Genomic DNA, 21139 nt, shown 5'->3' on the forward strand with positions numbered 1-21139 from the left:
GACTTGTACCAGGACACTTGTCAGCGACGCCTGAAGTTAGAACAGCAAGGATACCAAGTGGTGGAAATGTGGGAACACGAGTACGATCACCGTTTGAAAACCGATCCCGAGTTTAAACGCCTCGTGGAAAGTTACCAGTTCATGGACCCGTTGAACCCGAGGGATAGTTTGTACGGAGGAAGGACCAATGCCACCTGTTTGCTGTACCAAGCCGACGAAGAGAAAGGAGAAGAAATCAAATACTTGGACGTGTGTTCGCTGTATCCCTACGTGTGCAAATATTGTCGCTTTCCCGTAGGGCACCCGCAATTGCTGACGGAACACATCGACCTGAAAAACATTCGACAATACGAAGGTCTGATCAAGTGTAAAGTTTTGCCTCCCACGAACCTATACCATCCCGTCTTACCTCACCATTGTCAAGGCAAACTGATGTTTCCCTTGTGCCGTACTTGTGCCGAAACGTGCAACCAGGACCAACCTTGCCATCACAGCCAGGAAGAACGTGTCTTGACGGGAACCTGGGTCAGCGTGGAATTGTTCAAAGCTCTGGACATGGGATACCAACTGTTAGAAGTGTACGAAATTTGCCACTTTCCCAAGACACAACAGTACCACAAGGGTGACCCTACTCAGAAAGGCATTTTCGCCGACTACGTGGATGCCTTTTTGAAACTGAAACAAGAAGCCAGCGGCTATCCTTCCTGGTGTCACACTCCCGAAGACCAAATACAATTCAAAGAGAAATACTACGAACAAGAAGGCATCTCTTTAAACCACATCGAAAAAAACGAAGGCAGGCGATCGTTTGCCAAAGTGATGTTAAATTGCTTGTGGGGTAAAATGGCACAACGACCGTGTTTACCCAAGACGGAATATTTGACAGAACCTTCCCGCTACTTCCAGATGATTCACGACAAAACCAAATACATGAAACACGTGGACGTCGTTCGAGAGGATTTGATCTTGGTCAATTACGAAGAAGATCTGGACTTTGTACAAGACGACCCTTTTGGAAATGTCATCATTGCGGCTTACGTGACAGCTCATGCTCGCTTAAAATTGTACGAAGCTTTAGAACTGTTAGAAGAACGCGTCCTGTACTTTGACACGGACAGTTGCATTTACATCCATCACCCGATTCAACATCACCCTGACATCGAAGGAGACCGTTTAGGAGCCTGGACAGACGAGCATCCCGACGACAAGATTCTAAGTTTCGTCAGTGGCGGCCCCAAAAATTACGGCTACGAATACCGGGACAAACAAGGAGAAGTGCACACGACGTGCAAAGTGAAAGGACTGACTCTGAATCATCGTACCAGTCGAGTGGTCAACTTTGGGGTATTGAAAGAAGCCTTGCAATCGGGAGAGGATGGAAACTTTAAAGTGACCACCTATCAACCGAACAAGATTGTACGTTTACCCACTCACCACATCGTCAGTCGACCCTTGGAAAAAGTCTATCAAATTGTATACCAGAAGCGAGTGTGACTTCCCAATCACTTTACGTTGCCGTACGGTCACGTCGGTATTGGTCTGTATATAAAAAGGAACCCTAGGCAAGATCGATAGTTCATTGTTCATTGAAGTAACTTACCATGTCGTTGACGAATAAGAAACCAGATTGGTTTGGCTTGGACCCAAGAGGTGGCCCAGTATGCACGAGAGTTATTCAAGGAAAAAAGTTACTTTTCAACCTGTGTTAGTGACGGTGCCAGAAGAACCCGTCACCCAGGACGGGACTGTCGTGGACAGGCCTGAAAGACCCTCTCGGGAGGACACTTGTGTGACCTTACCCCCTACTATAGAACTGGTTAGAACTTTACCCAAAACATGTTGTACAGACACTTGTGATTATTCCACGTTCATGGTTATCATGTGCCTTTTATTCTTGTACTTAAGCCTTTGGCTTTTATGTATTTTTGTCTTTCGTATTCATGTTTGAAAAAAAACATTCAATAAACGTGTTCTGAAAAAAAGTATATAAACTCTTGTCTTGTTTGTTTTCGTGTCACAAGTGACATTTCTCACACTATGGCTACCTCTGCTGTCTCTGCTCCCTCTTCCTCTACTGTCAAAGTCATCGACGAACACTTAGATCGTGCCAGTTGGGAGGCTTTGTATCTTCGCCATCCCTTTAACATGCTCATTGCTGGACCTAGCGGTTCAGGCAAAACCGAATTCGTCAAACGTTTGATCGAACATAAACATCATTTGATCGATCGACCCCCTCAACGAATCGTGTGGTGTTACAAAGAGTGGCAATCGGCGTACAGCCTCTTGCGAGAAAGTTAAGGCGATTCCATCGTGTTTGTGGAAGGCATTCCTAAAGAAGACGACGGCATCGTCTCTGACTCCCGTCTAACCCATTTGGTCATTTTTGACGACATGTTAGGAGAAGACGAAGAAGAAATTAAACTGTGGTTCACGCGCAAAGGGCATCACCGTAATGCCAGTGTCGTTTACATCACCCAAAATTTGTTTCAACAAAGTAAAGCCCATCGCACCATCAGTCTCAATGCGCATTACGTGGTCTTGTTTAAAAGCCCTCGAGATAAATCGCAAGTGCAAGTCTTAGCCAAACAGTTAGGAACGCCTTGGCTGACTCAGGCGTACGACGATGCCACTCAAACTCAAAGTGACCATCATGCCCTTTCACACAGCAGACGCAGCTACGTCGACCACTCCTCCTTCACCTAGTTCTTCTGTGCAAGATTTACAAAAACAACCCTTGTGGGTGTGGTGTGGAGAACGTGTGCCTAAAACGCAAATCGTCTTTTTCTGCCAAATCTTCGTGATGTATTGTGTCATCGGGGCAGCCATTGCCAATTTGAGTTTGCAACAAGGAGACAAACAATTGTGGACCATTTTATTGAGCAGTTGCATCGGTTACCTGCTTCCTAATCCCTCCCTGAAATTCACCTCGAACGGGAACCCCGGGAACCTTGTGTCCAGTGCCAGTGCCAGTCACCACTTCAATCACAACCAGAACCCCATTTTGGGCGGAGACAAGCCTCTGACGTCCACTAACCCCTCGGACAGCCACAGAACTCTGGAATTATGAGTCACCAAAACCAATTTTACTTAACTTTACCCAGTGACAGTTCCATGGAGGTGTTTCCCAAGAACACGTTGTGCTGTTACACGGCCAAATTACCTCAAGCCATCCAGTTAGATCACGAAGCCCATTGGGAAGTGGCTTTAGTAGAAATGATTCACCCGACCCAAGTCCTCAATGTCCTTCCCAATCAAAATTTTTTTGATGTGGAAGTTCATGACGAGCAAATGCAACAGTGGATGGATAGCAATGTCAAATATGACAAGAAAACCCGTACACAAAATCAAAAGTACACCACCTATCACTTGTTCATTCCCCCAAGCTATTATTTTAGTGGTCAACATTTGGTCAGCACCATAACCTCCAGGTTTAATGTCGTGTTTCTGAAAGCTCTGGAGCATGTCAACAAAAGTGTCACCATGGAGTACCACAAAGCAGCTCGTCGCTTCTTGATGAAATTTGAACGAAGTAAAATCATGTCCATTTTATTTTGTCCTGAATTGTTTGACATGTTGGGCGGAGACATGGACATGAGAAAGACCATGCTCAAGAAAAACTAATTACCCATCGTTTACGACAACGAGTCTTTTAGCAAGTTATTTCGTGCCCCGGTAGAACTGAACCAAGGACTGAATTTGATGTTTGTGTATTCCGATGTGGTGGAGTACAACGTGGTGGGACACACCTCCGTACCGTTACTGCGTGTCATTCCTTTCAAAGTGGATTCTGCCACGGACGCTGACGAGGAAGGTGGAAACACTTACCACGTCCACCGCGAATTTGTACATCCTCACTATTTGCCTGTCAGTAAGTCGTATTTGGACACGGTCAACATTGCTATAAAAGGAGATCTGGGACAAAATGTTCCATTCACCAAAGGAAAAGTCACGGTGAAACTCCATTTTCGAAAACGGTTCTCTCACGAGTTGTAAGTCATGTATCCAGTGTACCGAGGGGTTGCTCGACAGCGAGGACACGGCTTAGGAGACATGTTAAAATCGGCCTTTCGTTCGGTGGCCCCGGTGTTGAAACCGATGGTGACACGCGGATTGCACGCCTTGAAAGATGCGGCACTGACGCAAGGCAAAGAATTTCTCCAAAATGTCATCATCGACAAACAAAACCCTAAAGAAGCCTTCATGAGGGCAGGCAAAAATGTCTTGCTGCAAACGGGCAAAGACATTTTAGGCCACCGAGAAACACCTATAAATGCCCTGCACGCTACCGAGTCAGGCATTCAGCAAGGACAAGGCAGAAAGAGACGACGAAGAAAACACCCTTTCACCAGACTTCAAGCGAGAAAGGCCAAGAAAAGAAGAACCGTTCGAGACTTAGACGTTTTCGATTATTGAGAAAAGAGACAAAAAAATGATGCACCGAGAATCTTGCGCTTGTTCCAAGACGGAACTGGATCTGTTTGCCATGCCCCCCACGATGATGACGATGCAAGAATCCCAGTGGGTGGAATTTCACCCCGTCTCCTCACTGACCGATTCCGCTCCCATCGAGTTTGAAATCAAAGGACAGCCCGAAGATTACATCGATCTGAATAGCAGTTACTTGTACTTGAAAGTCAAAATTCTAGATAAGACTGGAGGTGCTATAGACGATGAAGCAGTAGCTCCCGTCAACAATTTCATGCATTTCTTGTTCAGTGGAGTGGACTTGTACTTGAATAACAAACTGGTCAGTAGCAGCATGGATACTTACCCTTATCGTGCCTACCTGGAAAATCTCTTGACGTACGGAATAGATGCCAAGAACACTCATCTCAATGCCTGTGTGGTATGGGAAGCTGACGAACCTACCAAGTTTGAAATATTGGAAACTGATGAAAAGAAAGACAACAATGATGGATTTCTAGAACGAAGAAAGAGAATCACGGGAGCCGACACAAGTTTAGAACTGATGGATCGTTTGCATTTGGACATGTGGTTGCAAGAAAAGTATTTGCTGAACGGGGTGGATGTCCGCCTGAGACTGAATCGTAGCAGTGCCGCTTTCCATTTGATGGCTGATAGTGACGGTTACAAAACCAAAATCCTAGAAGCCAGACTCTACATACGCCGTGTGGAAGTGTTACCTAAAGTGGGAAACGACATCAGTCAGACGTTGAGCAGAACGACCGCCAAGTATCCCATACGACGCGTGGAAGTGAAAACCTTCACCATTCCCAAGGGACAGCGATCCATGATCGAAGATCATCTGTTCCAAGGACAGTTACCCAAACGTTTGATCGTTGGTATCGTCGAGAATACAGCCTTCAACGGAGCTGCAGAAAAAAATCCTTTCTACTTTCAACACTTTGGCGTGTCCAAAATCGAAGTCAGTCGCGATGGCAAGACCTTGTGTACCCGACCTTTCGAACCTGACTTTACCAAGAAGAATTACTTGAGATCGTACTTGTCCCTGTACGAAGCCACCGGACAGTTAGGAACCAATACCAGTCATGGTATTACGTACGAGGATTATGCAGGAGGCTACGCTTTGTGGGCTTTCGATTTCACTCCAGACCAAGGCAGCGACGAGGGACATTTCCACCCTATAAAATCCGGCCAGATTCGTGTGGAAATTCAGTTTAAAGACCGAGACCCTGATGAAACGGTGAACGTCATCCTGTATGCAGAATTCGATAATACGATAGAAATCAAAAGTTTGAGAGAAGTCATCCTAGATTACTAGAAACCATGGAAGACTGTTATCCCTCTTTACCTAGTGGAGAAACTTTTAGTGTTGGATTATTGTTAAAAAAATGTTAGAGTTGTTGTTGTTTAGTGTTAAGTGATTTTTGAATAAAAAATGTTGTGTTTTGAAAAAATTGTTTGATGTTATATTGTTGGATTATTGTTAAAAATGTTAGAGTTGTTGTTTAGTGTTAAGTGATTTTTGAATAAAAAATGTTGTGTTTTGAAAAAATTGTTTGATGTTATATTGTTGGATTATTGTTAAAAATGTTAGAGTTGTTGTTTAGTGTTAAGTGATTTTTGAATAAAAAATGTTGTGTTTTGAAAAAAAATGCCTTTGTCTTTTGTTTAGCTATAAGAATGTTGGATTGATGCTCTTTCATTTCTTACTATCCCTCTCATGACACTCACTAAACGTTGCGACTCAAAAACCGTGTGGGGGATGTTTTCCTTCACGTCCGCGCTTTGACTTGAAGAACCGGGGTTGTTTCCAGTCTAACCATCCATTGTCGACTCATCCTCCTACGAAGATGTGCTCCAAACTAGCTAAGCTCAACGAAGCCTACGTGAATTTGCATAGGGTCAGACACAGTCTGATACCGAAGCCAGAAGAAATAGAGAATGTGAGAATGTTAAAAGTTACTGAAGACCTGATAGAAGAGCTCTTCAGAGAAGAAGTGAACAGGGAAAAAGAAGAATGGACAGAGAAGTACAGACTTCAGAGACAGCAGCAACAGCAGCAACAACAACAACAGCAGCAGCAACCTGAAGCTGACAGAGGCTTTGTCGATTGTCGTATCGACACCAAAGAGTTCTTCTTCTCTTTTCGAAGAAGCAGACCTATCGCCAGAAAGTCTATCCTCAGAGGACATCGCATTCTTAGAAACTAAAAAACGATTGCCATAGCAAACAAAAAAAACAGCCCTTTTCAGGGCTACCCAATACTCTATAAAAGAAATAACGATCGATTTGCCAATGTGTGTAGGTAGAGTAGTGTGAATATAAACACTAACTCTTTTTTAAAAAATGTGAGGGTATGTGTTTGTGTGTTTGTGTTTGTAAGTGGTTAAGTAGGTTGGTATGGACAGTAGATTAAAATCATGTCTTTTTTGGTGTTTGAGGTGTAGATTAGGAGTTAGATTGGATTGCTTTGCGTATGTAAATAGTCTATTGAAGTGATTTATAAAAAATTTTAAAATAGTGATGGGTAGCATAAAAATGTGAGTGTTTCTTTTAGGTCCGCGCGTTGTTGTGTTTTGGTCATGATCTAGGTAAGATCAATTTTATGTTTTTAGGGGGATGTTTTCCATCACGTCCGCGCTTTCACTATAAATTGAAACTCGTTCGGCAGTCTAGCTACCCTTGTTGATTGATCAACACCAAAAATGAAGACGAGACTGGAGAAACTGTTGGAACTTCATGTGCATCTGGAATATGCCAGGCGCATATTAAATGAACTGGCCGCGGAAGCCATTGTGGAAGAGGGAAGGATAAAAGAGGAGGAAAGAAGAAACAAAGAAGAGGAGGAGAGAAGATATAAAGAAGAAGAGGAAAGAAGATACAAAGAGGAGGAGGAGGATAAGGAGAGAAGAAGAAAAAATTTCAGAATCCCAGAAACCGAAAATTGGGATTCTGAAGCCACATATCCTGCCTCTGCTCTCTCCCCCAAAAAGGTAAAAAGTAACTGGGGGACAAGATGTGTATGTGGCGCCAGGCCTGGAAGGTGCCACCATTAACCAGGTGTCCATGAAGTTCCAAAAAAAACAGCCCTTTTCAGGGCTACCCAATACTCTAGAAAAGAAATAACGATCGATTTGCCAATGTGTGAAAGTAGAGTAGTGTGATTATAAACACTAACTCTTTTTGAAAAAAAAATGTGAGGGTATGTGTTTGTGTGATGGTGTTTGTAAGAGCTAAGGTATGGTTGTGTGAATAGTAGATTATGGGTTTCTTTATTGTTAATTTTGTGTGTTTGTGTTTGTAACTGCTCACGTAAGTTTGTGTAAATAGTAGATTATGGGTTTGTTATTGTTTCTTAGCGTATGTGGAGAGTATAGTTTTGGTTTTATTATATGAAATGAGAAAGTAGGGGATGTTTTCCTTCACGTCCGCGCGCTGTTTGGTCATGATCTAGGTAAGATCAATTTTATGTTTTTTAGGGGATGTTTTCCATCACGTCCGCGCTTTCACTATTAGAACCCACCAAGTTTGTCGTTGGAACCATTCTACGGAAGAACCCAAGAAAATGAGTATTGAACTATTTAATGAGCTAAAGGATAGTTGGTACTGGATGACAGATGCAGCCTATGTGGTGGAAAGGCTAGAGAAGGAGTGGATGCATGAAGTTACTAAGGACTTTGTCAAAAGTCAAGTGACGAGTCTAAAACTTGCCAGGGATCTGATTGTGGACATGATTGAAGAGGAAGTTAAAAAGTTAAGAGGCTTCATAAAACTTGACTATGTGAAAATAGGTAAACTGAAAGAGGCCCTTGATTATGCTATTGAAGTGAGGTGTTTTTTAAAAGATATTTTGGAGTGGACTGAGTGGTCCTATGTGAAATGGGGTTTAAACCAAATGATGAAAGCAGAGGAGATGATGAGGAAAGTGATGAGAGAACAAGTCAAGATAATAAAAGAAAAGTGGTCAAATGAAAGAAAAGAAGAAGAAAATAGAAAAAAAAAGGATGAACTAGAAAAACTGAACGCAAACTGGATGAAAATCCAAGAGAAGTTCCGGGCCATGGGCCACCCGGACTGGTTGCCGGAAACAGAAAAGAAGAAGAAGAAAGGAATGATGGACAAAATAAGAGGATGGTGGAAGAAGTTAAGAAGTTAAAAGAAGAAGAAGAAAAACCCAAAGGCCCTTTTCAGGGCCAGCCATATTTCTCGAAAAGAGATAGCCTTTCAATTGCCTACCCCTTTTTTAAAAAAAATTTTTAAAAAAAAATAAAAAATCCCAAAAGCCCAAACTCTATTCCCCATGTTAATTTCCCCTTGTCGCTAGACAGACCCACACTATAGTTCCATGTTAAATTCCCCTTGTCGCTAGAGTGACCCACGATTTATTCCCCATGTTAATTTCCCTTGTCGCTAATCTGACCCACGATTTTTCGCCATGTTAAATTTCCATTGTCGCTAATCTGACCCAGGGGTCTCTGTAATGCTAATTCCCATTGTCGCTAATGTATCCCACCTTACTACTAATGTCATCATTCCACACGTGACTAGCTCCCGCTTGCTCAATGCAGATAACATGCCGTGTCAGCAATTGGTGTGCTCAGAGCTTAGGTCTCACTGGACAGTTTATCTGGTGAATTTTCACCCTATAATGACCTATTGCAGAAAAATGAGAATACTTTTACACTGAAGACACAAATAAAAACAAACTAATAATTTTTGTAGAAAGCATACATGTGAGACTTTGACTGCAGCAATCAGTTAATTCCTGATGCAACTGGTGGTTTTTATACTGAACCACTACTGCCACCAAATCCTAAATTTGGCATTCATTATTGACAGGAAATAGCTATTTTGAATATTTTCCTGTGACAAGGCAACTAAAAGAATCAGTATGTGCCTTATGCAGGAATAACGTTCACTAGTACTATAACAAATTAGCATACTTTTCATCACCCCTCAGCCATCTAGATGGTTAGATATTTACTTATCTAGCAGACACACGTAAATACGTTAAGCCAAGTCGGCTGTTCATTTGCAGCCCAAGTTACGCATTTGATCTCCAATGCTCGTCTAACTATGACATGCAGTCACCAACAAGCCAACCCATTTCCAAGCCTAACTCAAAGTAAATATAAACCACATTACAGATTTGAATTGTGTGTGAATTTATAAATGCTAGGCTTGTCATAATTAGGTTCATGCCTTCTACCTTAAAAATTAGGGGGGTGTCAAAATACGAAACTATCCAGTGAGACCTTATGAACGTGCGAAGATGTTAACAATGGAATCACTCCTTTGGTTGAGTATGCTTCGTGTACGAAACAACTTAAACCACGTGACTTAAAACAGCATCAATCAAGCTGAAGCAACACACAAATTAAACGGCATGCACAAATAACCTAACAATCAATAATTTAAAAAACAAAAAACTTCAAATATAGATATGATCAAGAAATTGTACCTGCTAAAAGCCGATATTAAACTATGAACACCAGTTTGTTTTTGTAGGGTTTAACGCCATTTTCCAGCACAAGATAGGCTATACATGGCGGCCAGTATAACTGGTGGAGGAAGAACCCTGGAAAACCCAGGGAAAAACCACCGACCCACGAGAAGCTACTGGCAGGCTTTCCCACGTACCCACGCTAGCCGTGCCTTGGACTCGAACACACGCAGACAGAGGTGAGATGGCAGTGATCCGGAACGGCGAGCGCTTTAGACCACTGGGCCACTCGGGGCCCCATGAATACCAGTAAAGATACAATAATATTTACCCAAAACCCTAATATCCAAAACATAAAGTAAGCACAAAGAGAGTTTCATAAATTAATTTAAATTTTAAGTTAAACATATCTATTAATGACACAATCTCTGCGAATGCTAAAATACGTGTTTCGGACGAGTTTCAGTTCCTATATAAGGACAAAAAAGCATTGGGTATGTTTAGCGTCAATAACTTAATAAATAAAAAATAAGTTTACTAATTCTTTAAAAATGAAAGTGTATTTTTAAATTAATTATCAGTACATTAAGATAAATCATTTATAAAATAATTGATAGTAAATAGTCCATAATATATCAAGATAAAATAACCTATTTCTCCAAATTATTTTCTTTCCTTATTTTTTTCACATTTACATTTATTTAATTAAGTTATTTATTTATTTTATATCTTTAATAAATGTATGTGCATTATACATAATAAAAAAAATTATTAATAAAACTGTTTATCTCTATATGGTCATGAAGTTTAGCGTCAAGGGGAATTGAACATAGGGATGTATAGCGACAATGGACTGGGACTGTATAGGGGCAATTAGAATGGAACAGATGGGGTGACGTTACGGTACCTGACATTGGCAACAATGTTGCAAGCGGCTAACCTCAATCGGGCAAAACAGTGACAGCGGAAAATAATATATAACGCTTGTCTGAGCGTGACATATAACTTTATAGACATAGAATCACCTACCAAACAATCCATAGTGATGAGAGTGCTAATCTAAAATAAAGTGTTATGCAAAACAACTACTAACAAAATCAACGTTATTTACTATCAATACATTGTGGAGAAGGAAATTGTTTATCTACAAAACACACCATTATCTACAATCACCTCAGCAAAAGAGTTAGTGGTTAAAGTCACACTACTCTAAGCAGATAAATCAGCCCTCCACCCGTAATGATATTGATGTTGGGATTACGCCAACAAGATGTGTTTAGTCAGTGCTATCGTGGTGGGACGAACGTATGCTGAAGAAAGAAAAAACGACACGGCAGAATAGAAAAGAGCCTGCAAACTATTCAAAAATCGAACCGACCCAAACAACAAAGGCAGAACTCTTGTTACAGCAAGCTTGCCTATCAAAAGACTCACCTGTGGCATTCCTGAAATGCAAAAATTGCAAGACGTCGTAGATACACCTTGCAAGTACACTCTCAAGAAGTGCGAGGACCTCTGTTGTTTCTAGGAAAAACTTTCAAAGACCGAAAATACATTCACGTCTGTCATCACGGTGCACGTTTTGATGCCATTACCAGTATGACCGGATTCATGGGATACGGTTATTGCTGTGAGAAATGTGGCTATGGCTGTAACAATTGTGAGCAACACAAGTATTCCGGATCGAAATGTGAGGAATGTTTGCTTCTAAACCCTCTCTTGGCTAAGGAAAAACACGAGTACATTGTCCAGCTTGCCAGGGAACTTTTGTTAGCCCAACCTGTCACCAACAACATCTGAAGATGCAAGATTCACAGCAGAAATGTGCTTGTCAACTCCTGAGACTGTGTATTACGTGGGAACAATTTATACGTAGCAATAATGCTAAGGCATGTCTCTTTGCCCAGGCAAGAAACGATGTCACATTTGTCAGCAAATCGTAGATTTGGAACACAAATGATACAGTCAAAAATACCAACCCAAACAGAAGGAGGAAGAAGATGACCAGAAGAAAGGGAATTTCATCTTTTTCTATTTTGAATGTATGCAAGAGACTTGCATTCACATCTAATTGCTGCGTGGTTCACCGAGCGTGCGAGAAGTGCATCTAAAAGCTTATCTTTAGTCATTGCCTTCGCTGCAGCAAGATTTTGGGAGGACGTGAAAAAATATTTCGGGGACCTAACACGCTGGCCGATTTCGCCAAATGAATTTTAGATTCAATCGAAGAGATGTGGAGTCAAGGGGACATCGAACGTTACGGGGACTGTAATCGCTATGCCACAGTGAAAGCTCACAATAAATAGGGATACGATGGGCAATTTCTTCTGAGATAATATACGGAACAAAACACCGAACGGCCTAAAGTGCTTTTGAACGGAGACAATCATTTCCATGAAAGTGGGACACATGCATTTTAAAGATTCGATGAGTTACTTGGCCATGCCTTTAAGCCGAATGCCTAAAACGTTTGGAATGACAGAAATGGTCCAAGGCTATTTTCACGCACTTTTTCGATACCGTAGCCAATCAACATACCCGTTCTATCCCATTTGCCTGATGCTGACTGCTACGACCCGGACAACATGCGCACCGAACAAAGAGAAGTTTTCTACGATTAGTACTGCTCTCACGTCTCGGACCCGTTCGACTTTCAGGAAGAAATTTATAAGTATTGTCGTTCTGACATTTACATTTTACGGCGTTGCTTTGGAAAATTTCGATAATTATTCATGGAGAATGGAGGGATCGATCTTTTGAGAAAAGAATCAGCACCATTGCCAAAGTGTGTTCCTTATAGTGGTGCTAACGATTCATGCCCGAGAAGACCCTGGCTGTCATAAGCCCTCAAACAACCAATTTTGTCAAACGTCAATACTCGGTCAAAGCTCTAAGCTGTCTACATTACTTGTGTGACAAGGAAGACAAATGGATTCAACACGACCTAAACTGAGGAGGTGAGAAGACCATCGAAACGTATTCGGTGCATGGTTACTCTCAACGGAACACTAAAAATCCGTTTTTACAAAGTACCATGGAAGACATGTACGAGGACACTTGTCAACGACACTTGAAGTTACAACAGCAAGGATACCAAGTGGTGAAAATGTGTGAACACGAGTACGATCACCGTTTGAAAACCGATTCCGAGTTTAAACGTATCGTGGAAAGTTACAAGCTAGTGGACCCTCTGAACGCACGGGATAGTTTCTACGGAAGACGGACAAATGCCACATGTTAGTTGCACCAAGCTAACGAGGCTAAAGGAGAACAATTCAAATACTTGGAGGTGTGTTCTCTGTATCCTTACGTGTGAAAATATTGTCACTTTTCCGCAAGACACCCACATTTGCTGACGAAACACATCGACCAAGATCACATTCATCAAAACGAACGATTGATTACATGTAAAGTCTTGCCTCCCACGGACTTGTACCATCCCTTTTTGCCTCACCATTGCCAGGGAAAACTGATGTTTCATTTCTGCCGCACTTGTGCCGAAACGTGCAACCAAGACCAACCTTGTCAGCACACCCAGGAAGAATGCGCCTTGACAGGAACGTGGGTAAGCGTGGAATCGTTTAGAGCTCTGGACCTGGGATACCATTTGTTAGAAGTGTACGAAATTTACCAATTCCCCCAAGACAGAAAAATACCACAAGGGTAACGCGACCCAGAAAGGCATTTTCGCAGATTACGTGGATGCCTTTTTGAAAGTGAAACAAGAAGACAGTGGATATCCTTTCTGATGCCACACTCCAGAAGACCAAAAGAAATTGAAAGAGAAATATTTGGAGCAGGAAGTCATTGCTTTAGACCACATGGAGAAAAACGAAGGAAAGCGATCTTTTGCTCATGTGATGTTACATTGCTGGTGGGGCAAAATGACACAACATCCGTATTTACCCAATATGGAGTATTTGACTGAACCTTCCTGCTAATTCCAAATGATTCACGACAAAACTAAATACATGAAACACGTGGACGTCCTTCGAGAGAACTTAATCCTGGTCAATTGCGGAAAAGAACTTGAGTTTGTACAGGCTGGAAATGTCATCAATGCAGCCTACCTGACAGATAATGCTCGCTTAAAATCGTACGAAGCTTTACATCAGTTAGGTGATCGTGTGTTTTACTTTGACACGGACAGTAGCATTTTAATCGATCGCCTTGGTCAACAGCACCCTGACATTGAAGTCGACTCTATATAAGCATGGACGGGCGAGCACCTCGACGACAAGATTCTATGTTTTGCTAGTGGCGGTCCCAAAAATTACGGCTACGAATACCGGGACCAACGAGGAGAAGTGCACACCGAGTGTAAAGTGAATTATCGCACCAGTCAAGTGGTGAACTTTGGAGTATTGAAAGAAACCTTGGAGTCTGGAAATTTCAAGGACATTTTAAGGTGACCGCCTGCCAACTCACAAGATTGTACATTTAGTCACACACCAAATCGTAAGTGGGCATTTTAAAAAAGTCTGTGAAATCGTGTACCACAAGCCAGTGCGGTTTCCCAACCCACTTCACTTTACCTTACGGACACATCGATATTGATCAGCATATAAAAAAGGAAAACGTCCAAGACCGAAAATTCATTGTGACTACCAGACTGTCAACGACATGAACATCCCCGAAAGGCCATTCCGGGATGGTTCATGTGTGACTGTGCCAAGTGGTGTAGAGACTCTAAGAACATTACAAACTGTCCCTTGGACACCACACCTTCGTTACCAAAAATAGTATACAGTATCCGGTTTTCATTCCACTTTGTTGTTTTGATTTGTTTTTTATCGATGTACTTAATCCTTTGACTTTTATTATGTATTTTTGCCTTTCGTGTTCAAATTTAGAGAAATAAATAAACGTGTCCTGAAAAAGTATAAAAACTCTTGTCTTGTCAATGTTCGTTTGAGAAGTGACATTCCCTGCACTATGGCTGCTTATGCTGTCTTTGTTGCTTCTTCCTCCACTTTCAAAGTCATCGTCGAACACTTAGATCGTGCCAGCTGGAAGGCCTTGTATCTTCGTCATCCCTTTAACATAGTAATTGCTGGACCGATCTGTTCAGGCAAAATCGAATTTGTCCAGCGTTTGATCGAACATAAAAATCATTTAATCAATCTTCCACCTCAATGTATCGTATGGTGTTACAAAGAGAGACCATCGGCGTACAGCCTCTTGCGATAAAGTCAAGGCGATTCCATCGTGTTTGTGGAAGTCGTTCCTGGCGAAGACGACGGGATCGTGTCTAATCCAGGTCAAACCCATCTGGTCATCTTCTACGACATGTTAGTAGAAAACGAAGAAGAAATGAAACTGGTTTACACGCAAAGGGACATGTCATTTACATCACCCAAAATTTGTTTAAACAAAGTAAAGCCCATCAAACCATCAGCCTCAATGCTCATTACATGGTCTTATTTAAGAATCCTAGAGATAAATCACAAGTGCATGTGTTAGTCAAACAGTTAGGAATTTTTAAAAATGAACACTGTGAATATATGATCTTTGACTTCTCTCTATATCCCTCACCATGAGATAAGCTATAGCATTCCCGCCAAAAAACACAAGGGATGTTATCTATCGCGTCCGCGCTTAAGCGATATCCAGTGAGGCAGTCTTCAGTCTGGCCAATCATTGAAAATTCGTCAGCCTATGAAGATGACTTCAGGACTAGCTATACTGAATGAAGTCCATGTGAATTTACATCGTGTCAGACAAAGCCTGATGCATAAACCTAAATATATAGAGAATAGAAGTAGCCCAAGACCAAATATAAGGGGTCTTCATGGTGAAATTAAGAAGGAGCATGAAGAATGGACCCAGAAGTACAGACTTCAGAAACAGCAGAGCGAGAAGCAGCAAAAGCAGGAGACAGGCACGGGCTTTGTGTCGACACGAAAGAGTTCTCCTTCGCCTTCCGAAGAAGCAGACCGTGTCCAGTATGGCTACCCTAGCGTTCACTCGTTAACTTCAAGAAAATGAATGGATCCCAAAAAATAATGGAACTTCAGGTGCACGTGGAAAATGCTCGTCGCCTCCTAGACCAGCTAGCGACGGAGGCTATGACTGAAGAAGAAGAAGAAGAAGGAGAAAGAAAATGGCATTATCCTTCTGAAGCTTATCCCTTAACAAAAAAGTGTGTGTGTGTATGTGTGTGTATGAATGTGTTTTTGTATGCACGCGTACGTTTGTATGTGTGTGTTTCTTTTTCCTTAACAAAAAGCTTATCGCTTAACAAAAATGTGGGTATGCTTGTATGTATGTGTTTGTTGTATGTGTGTGTTTGTTGAATGTGTGTGTTTGTTGTATGTATGTGTTTGTTGTATGTATGTGTTTATTGTATGTGTGTTTGTTGTATGTGTGTGTTTGTTGTACGTGTGTGTTTGTTGTATGTGTGTGTTTGTTGTATGTATGTGTTTGTTGTATGTGTGTTGGTTGTATGTATGAGTTTGTTGTATGTGTGTGTTTGTTGTATGTATGTGTTTGTTGTATGTGTGTGTTTGTTGTTTGTATGTGTTTGTTTTTTTTAACAAAAAGCTTATTCCGTAACAAAAAAGTGTGTGTATGTACATGTTTTTGCATGCACTCGTTCATTTGTGTGTTGATGTGTGCGCGCGTACGTTTGTTTGTTTTTACCTTAACAAAAAGAGTATCCTTCTGTCACAAAAAAGTGCGAGTATGTGTATTTTTATGCACGCGTTCTTTTGTGTGTATATGTGTGCGCGCGTACGTTTGTGCGTGTTTGTGTGGGTTTTTTCTTCCCTTAACAAAAAGATTATTCCTTAACCAAAAAGAGTGTGTGTGTGAATGTGTTTTTCTATGTACGCGTTCGTTTGTGTGTGTTTATATTTTGTTTGTGTGCGCACGAACGTTTGTATATGATTGTGTGTTGTTGTTTTAACACCAAACAAAAACCTTTGTGCCTGAAGAAGCATACATTAAATGCGAAACCAGTTGCACAGCATTATCGACGTTTGTGTTGTTGTTTTTTATTTCTTTTTATCCCAAATAAGTTTGATTAGAAATTTTCAAAAATACAAGATCAGGTTTATCGTACGAGGAATATATATGATTTTTAAAAAGCAACAAACAAAAAAACCAAGACAAAACACACAAAACGCAAAGTATGGTAATGAATTGAGTTGAAAAATGTGCCAATGATGCATCTACAATTGCTCTCTTCTGTTACATAATGTTAGAACGTCATTGCTGAGATCATGATTTGCTTTGTTATGCGTGTGTGATATGCAAAAAATATGAAACGATTAATGTGATAAATATTATATTTAGTACTGGGCGTCAAGTATTGCTAAAACTTGTCGGTTTTGGTATATGTATCGCAGTAACAATAAAGTCATTTGAAAATGGACTGGAGACGTAGTACATTGATTGTTTTAGCACTTTAAGTGTGATATGAAAAGTGGTGTTTTTATCTCCGAGGGAATTCGATTCACGCAGATAATATTCATTTTATTTGGTATATCAGTCATAACTGTCAGACAATCCTTTGACATTACTTTTATATGAGAATCAAGTCTTTGTGTCAATATTGAGATATGGTGATGGACATAATGGATGTATTTATCAATTTATACTGTTTGCTTTCCATGACGTTAATGGTTTTAGCTGATTGTTTATCTCGAGTATGGGTATTTGCATTTCAAAAATGTTTACTAATCGTTTGGTTTGAGTTATGAATAGAAAGGATGGGCTACTATTTGGAATAGGAAGATCGCATTGGTCTCATCAGCCAAAGAATTAATCGCATTTAGGCATAGAAGAAACTAATGCACATCATGATACTCAAAGTTTTTATATATACCATCTCGATGGCTGTATTTTTGCTTGCCACTACTGATTCATCTAGAACGGACAGTATGAAAGAACTCGAAAAGACCCTATTAGCAAACTATTCGAAGAAGTTTAGGCCAGGTTTGGACCACCCTGGGCCATTACTAGTCAATATGTCAGCAAATTTGATAAACATGAACGGAATTGATGCTATCAAGGGCGTTATATCTGTAGTAATGAGTTTCGAAGTAACTTGGAAAGACGAGAGACTTAAGTGGGATCCGATCCAATACGACAATATTTCTTACATGCATCTACCATCCGATGACCTATGGATTCCTCCGCTACTTCTAACTAATCCTACTGAGACTATTACGGATCTTGCTGGAACAAATTTTAAAGTGATTTTGTTTCCTGATGGGACTATTAAATGGCTCCCTGCGGGAATAATTGATGCTTCTTGCTTTATCAATATTACGATGTTCCCTTTCGATACACAAGTATGCTTCCCTCAGTTTGTACCTTGGGGATACACGGTTGCTGACGTCTACGTTTTCACCGATCCGTTTCCAGTAGGGACATCCTACTATTCTGAAAATGGAGAATGGGAATATATTAAATCTACCCAAAATCACGGATATCATTCCACTCTTCCTTTGATTTCGTTTGGACTCTACTTCAAGAGAAGACACCAATATTTTTTGATCAACCTAATTGTACCCATTGTGATTGTTGACGTATTAAATAACATGGTGTTTTTACTTCCTTGCGAGTCTGGAGAAAGAATTTCCTTCAGTATCACCGTCCTTCTTTCATATGTCGTATTTCTCACCATGTTTTCGGACTTTATTCCGAGAAATGCTTTAGCAATGTCTTTAATGTGTTATTATCTTCTGTATGTTCTAGTTGGAAGTTTCGTGATTACAGTGGCCAACATTGCCAGCATCAGGGTGTACCATTCTACACGTCCGATCCCGACATGGCTGAAATACCTGTTCTGCAGATGTTCCAGAAATAAAATTGTAGCATCAGATCCTGATACAGGTAATGACACAGATATTTTAGAGACGAAGGCTTCGAAATACAAGCATACCAGTAACGATAACAGTAGCTTCGGCGGTGACTTGTCCTGGACGAATATATCTTCTTTTTTGGATAAAATATTTTTTTGCGTTTTTTTCATTTACAATGTCACTCTTAATGCATACTATTTTACACATATAGTCTAAAGATTGAAATAATCGAAGCGAACCTGTATTGTAATATATCTACATAGATTCACGTACATAAAAATCAATTAAACGTTGACAGAAATACGAAATATACAGCTTTACATGATGTTTGACACTTTATAGTATACAGGAGAAACCAAAGCACCGCTTTCTTTAATGTATTGAAACAACTATTACTAATGTCTCTTAGATTATGATTCACCGTGTGGTTGATTCTTTAAGGTATTAGTGTTTACAGACATATAAACATATTGTGTAGTATACAGTACCGAGCCAGTGGAGAAAAGTGTCTTGCCCAGAGGTACACAACGGCTACTGGCGAGGTTGGTCTGGAGAGGATTCAAATCTGAATTGAATCTGGGTTTACACGGTAACATAAAGCAGTTTTCTTTTCAAAAAGTATTTTCTTAAAAATGCATTTTAAATGTGAAAAAGTCAGATAACAAATGCTTGTTTGCTAAAAGTGAGTACTCTATAACGTTAAACAAGTAAGTACTCTATAACGTTAAAAAGTGAGTACTTTATAACGTAAAAAGTGAGTATTCTATAACGTCTAAAAGTGAGTACTCTATAACGTAAAAAGTGAGTACTCTAACATTAAAAAGTGAGTACTCTATAACGTTAAAAAAGTGAGTATTCTATAACGTAAAAAAGGAATCAGGAAAATATTACTGAAGAACGTATTTGCTCTGTTGCTGTAAAGAGGTTCGCTTTTGGGGCTAAAATGCAAGAATTAAGGGTCAGAAGGGGAAAAAACTAATAACTGAGGCATGAAACTTTGTATTGCAGGGATTCCTGCCCCTTATTTCGCGTTTACCTCCAACCAGAGTAATGTACATTGAGGCTTTTCACAGCTTCTCATTGCACACCATGTTTACATTACCGTGGAACTCATGCAATTTGCTTTCGCAATTGTTATTATTCACAGAGAGAATGAGACAGACAGACATATGCTGGTATATAGTTCATATGGAGAAAAGGAGTTGACTTCGTTTTAAATCTTACGAGTGTATAAAGGTTTTAGCCTAAATATAGGACTTATGTATCTCAAATTATGTATGTTGTATGTGTCCTACATGTTAGACGAGTAAAGTTTGGCGTTATAGTATCTTTACTCAAATATAACTTCGACTTATCGCTATTTGTATCAGCTCTGAGTACATAGTAAAAACACAAATACACTATTATTTTGTACTGTTATCGTAACACCTCCAAGTTTATAATTAAGTATTTAAACATTTTGCACATGATACTGAGTATTGAAAAATATTTGGGCCGAGGTCATGTACCAAGGATGCCCGAATATGCGAGGGCATTCTACACCATGTGGGACGTTCCGGTGGCCTAGTGGTTAAAGCGTCCGCCTCGGATGCGGAAGGTCGCGGGTTAGAAACACGGCGGAGTCATACAAATGACTTTAAAAAAAAATGGTACTAACAGTTGCCTCGCTAGGCGCTCAGCATTAAGATGTTAGTGAAAAGGCCAAAGAATACAACGAATACTGATAATAAGATAAAATGACACGATACGTGAATGGAAATTGTACCGTTTTTGAACATATGGGCCAGACAAAATTCTGTCTAAGGTCAGCATTGAGATTGTCTCAGTGTCGCTGTCGCTGTGGCGGATAAATTTTAAAGTACATTGTGCAACATGACTGTTGCCAGGTCAATGCGGTCCATAGGTCTTATATAATACCTCCACAAACGATGTAATTCATTTTTTAAGTAGTTGTGTTTCTTAAACTTCCTAGTAATTGTACCAAAGTTCTCTCTCTCTCTCTCTCTCTCTCTCTCTCTCTCTCTCTCTCTCTCAATAGCAATTAACTTTCAAGAGTCATTCAATATTTTTGTAACTCTTTATTTTCCGCATTGCAATTTAAGTCTTTAGATCTATTCCGATTTTCTTTATTAATTCGGACGATAGTGTTTTTTCTTTCACAGACTCTATTCTTGTTTCTTTCTTTCTTTCTTCTTCGTAGACTATGTAGCTTTCAAAAGATTATGGACTTTTTTACACCTTTATTTATCCATTAATATAATTATTGCATGGACAACAGTTCAACTATTTGTATTTGTTTTCTAACGTTGCCTGTCATAAAGCCGTTCATATAGTTACTGACGGCCACTTTCAGGGCATTGTTATATTTTTTTTAGAAATCCAAAAACAAATACAGCAGCACTGTAGCTGATCGACGGACTAATATAAAACTATGCACATACTTCTCAGGTTTCAACCCATA

At 40.3% G+C, this 21139-nt stretch overlaps 1 protein-coding gene across 1 annotated transcript; it reads left to right on the forward strand.

The window, feature by feature from the left end:
• Nucleotides 1-17614: 17614 nt before the first annotated feature.
• Nucleotides 17615-19330, forward strand: LOC149781932 (neuronal acetylcholine receptor subunit alpha-6-like). The gene has a single exon (XM_089934805.1). It carries the CDS (start codon nucleotides 17662-17664, stop codon nucleotides 18892-18894), a length of 1233 nt encoding a protein of 410 aa, XP_089790931.1. The 5' UTR covers nucleotides 17615-17661; the 3' UTR covers nucleotides 18895-19330.
• The last annotated feature ends 1809 nt before the right edge of the window (nucleotides 19331-21139 follow it).

Source organism: Sinohyriopsis cumingii, chromosome 15, assembly GCF_028554795.1.
Source record: "Sinohyriopsis cumingii isolate HCF-2022 chromosome 15, ASM2855479v2, whole genome shotgun sequence".
Lineage (NCBI taxonomy): Eukaryota > Metazoa > Mollusca > Bivalvia > Unionida > Unionidae > Sinohyriopsis > Sinohyriopsis cumingii.

Bases quoted from the DNA above. Each gene is read 5' to 3' on its own strand.
- LOC149781932 (XM_089934805.1), top strand. From the start codon at position 17,662: ATGCACATCATGATACTCAAAGTTTTTATATATACCATCTCGATGGCT.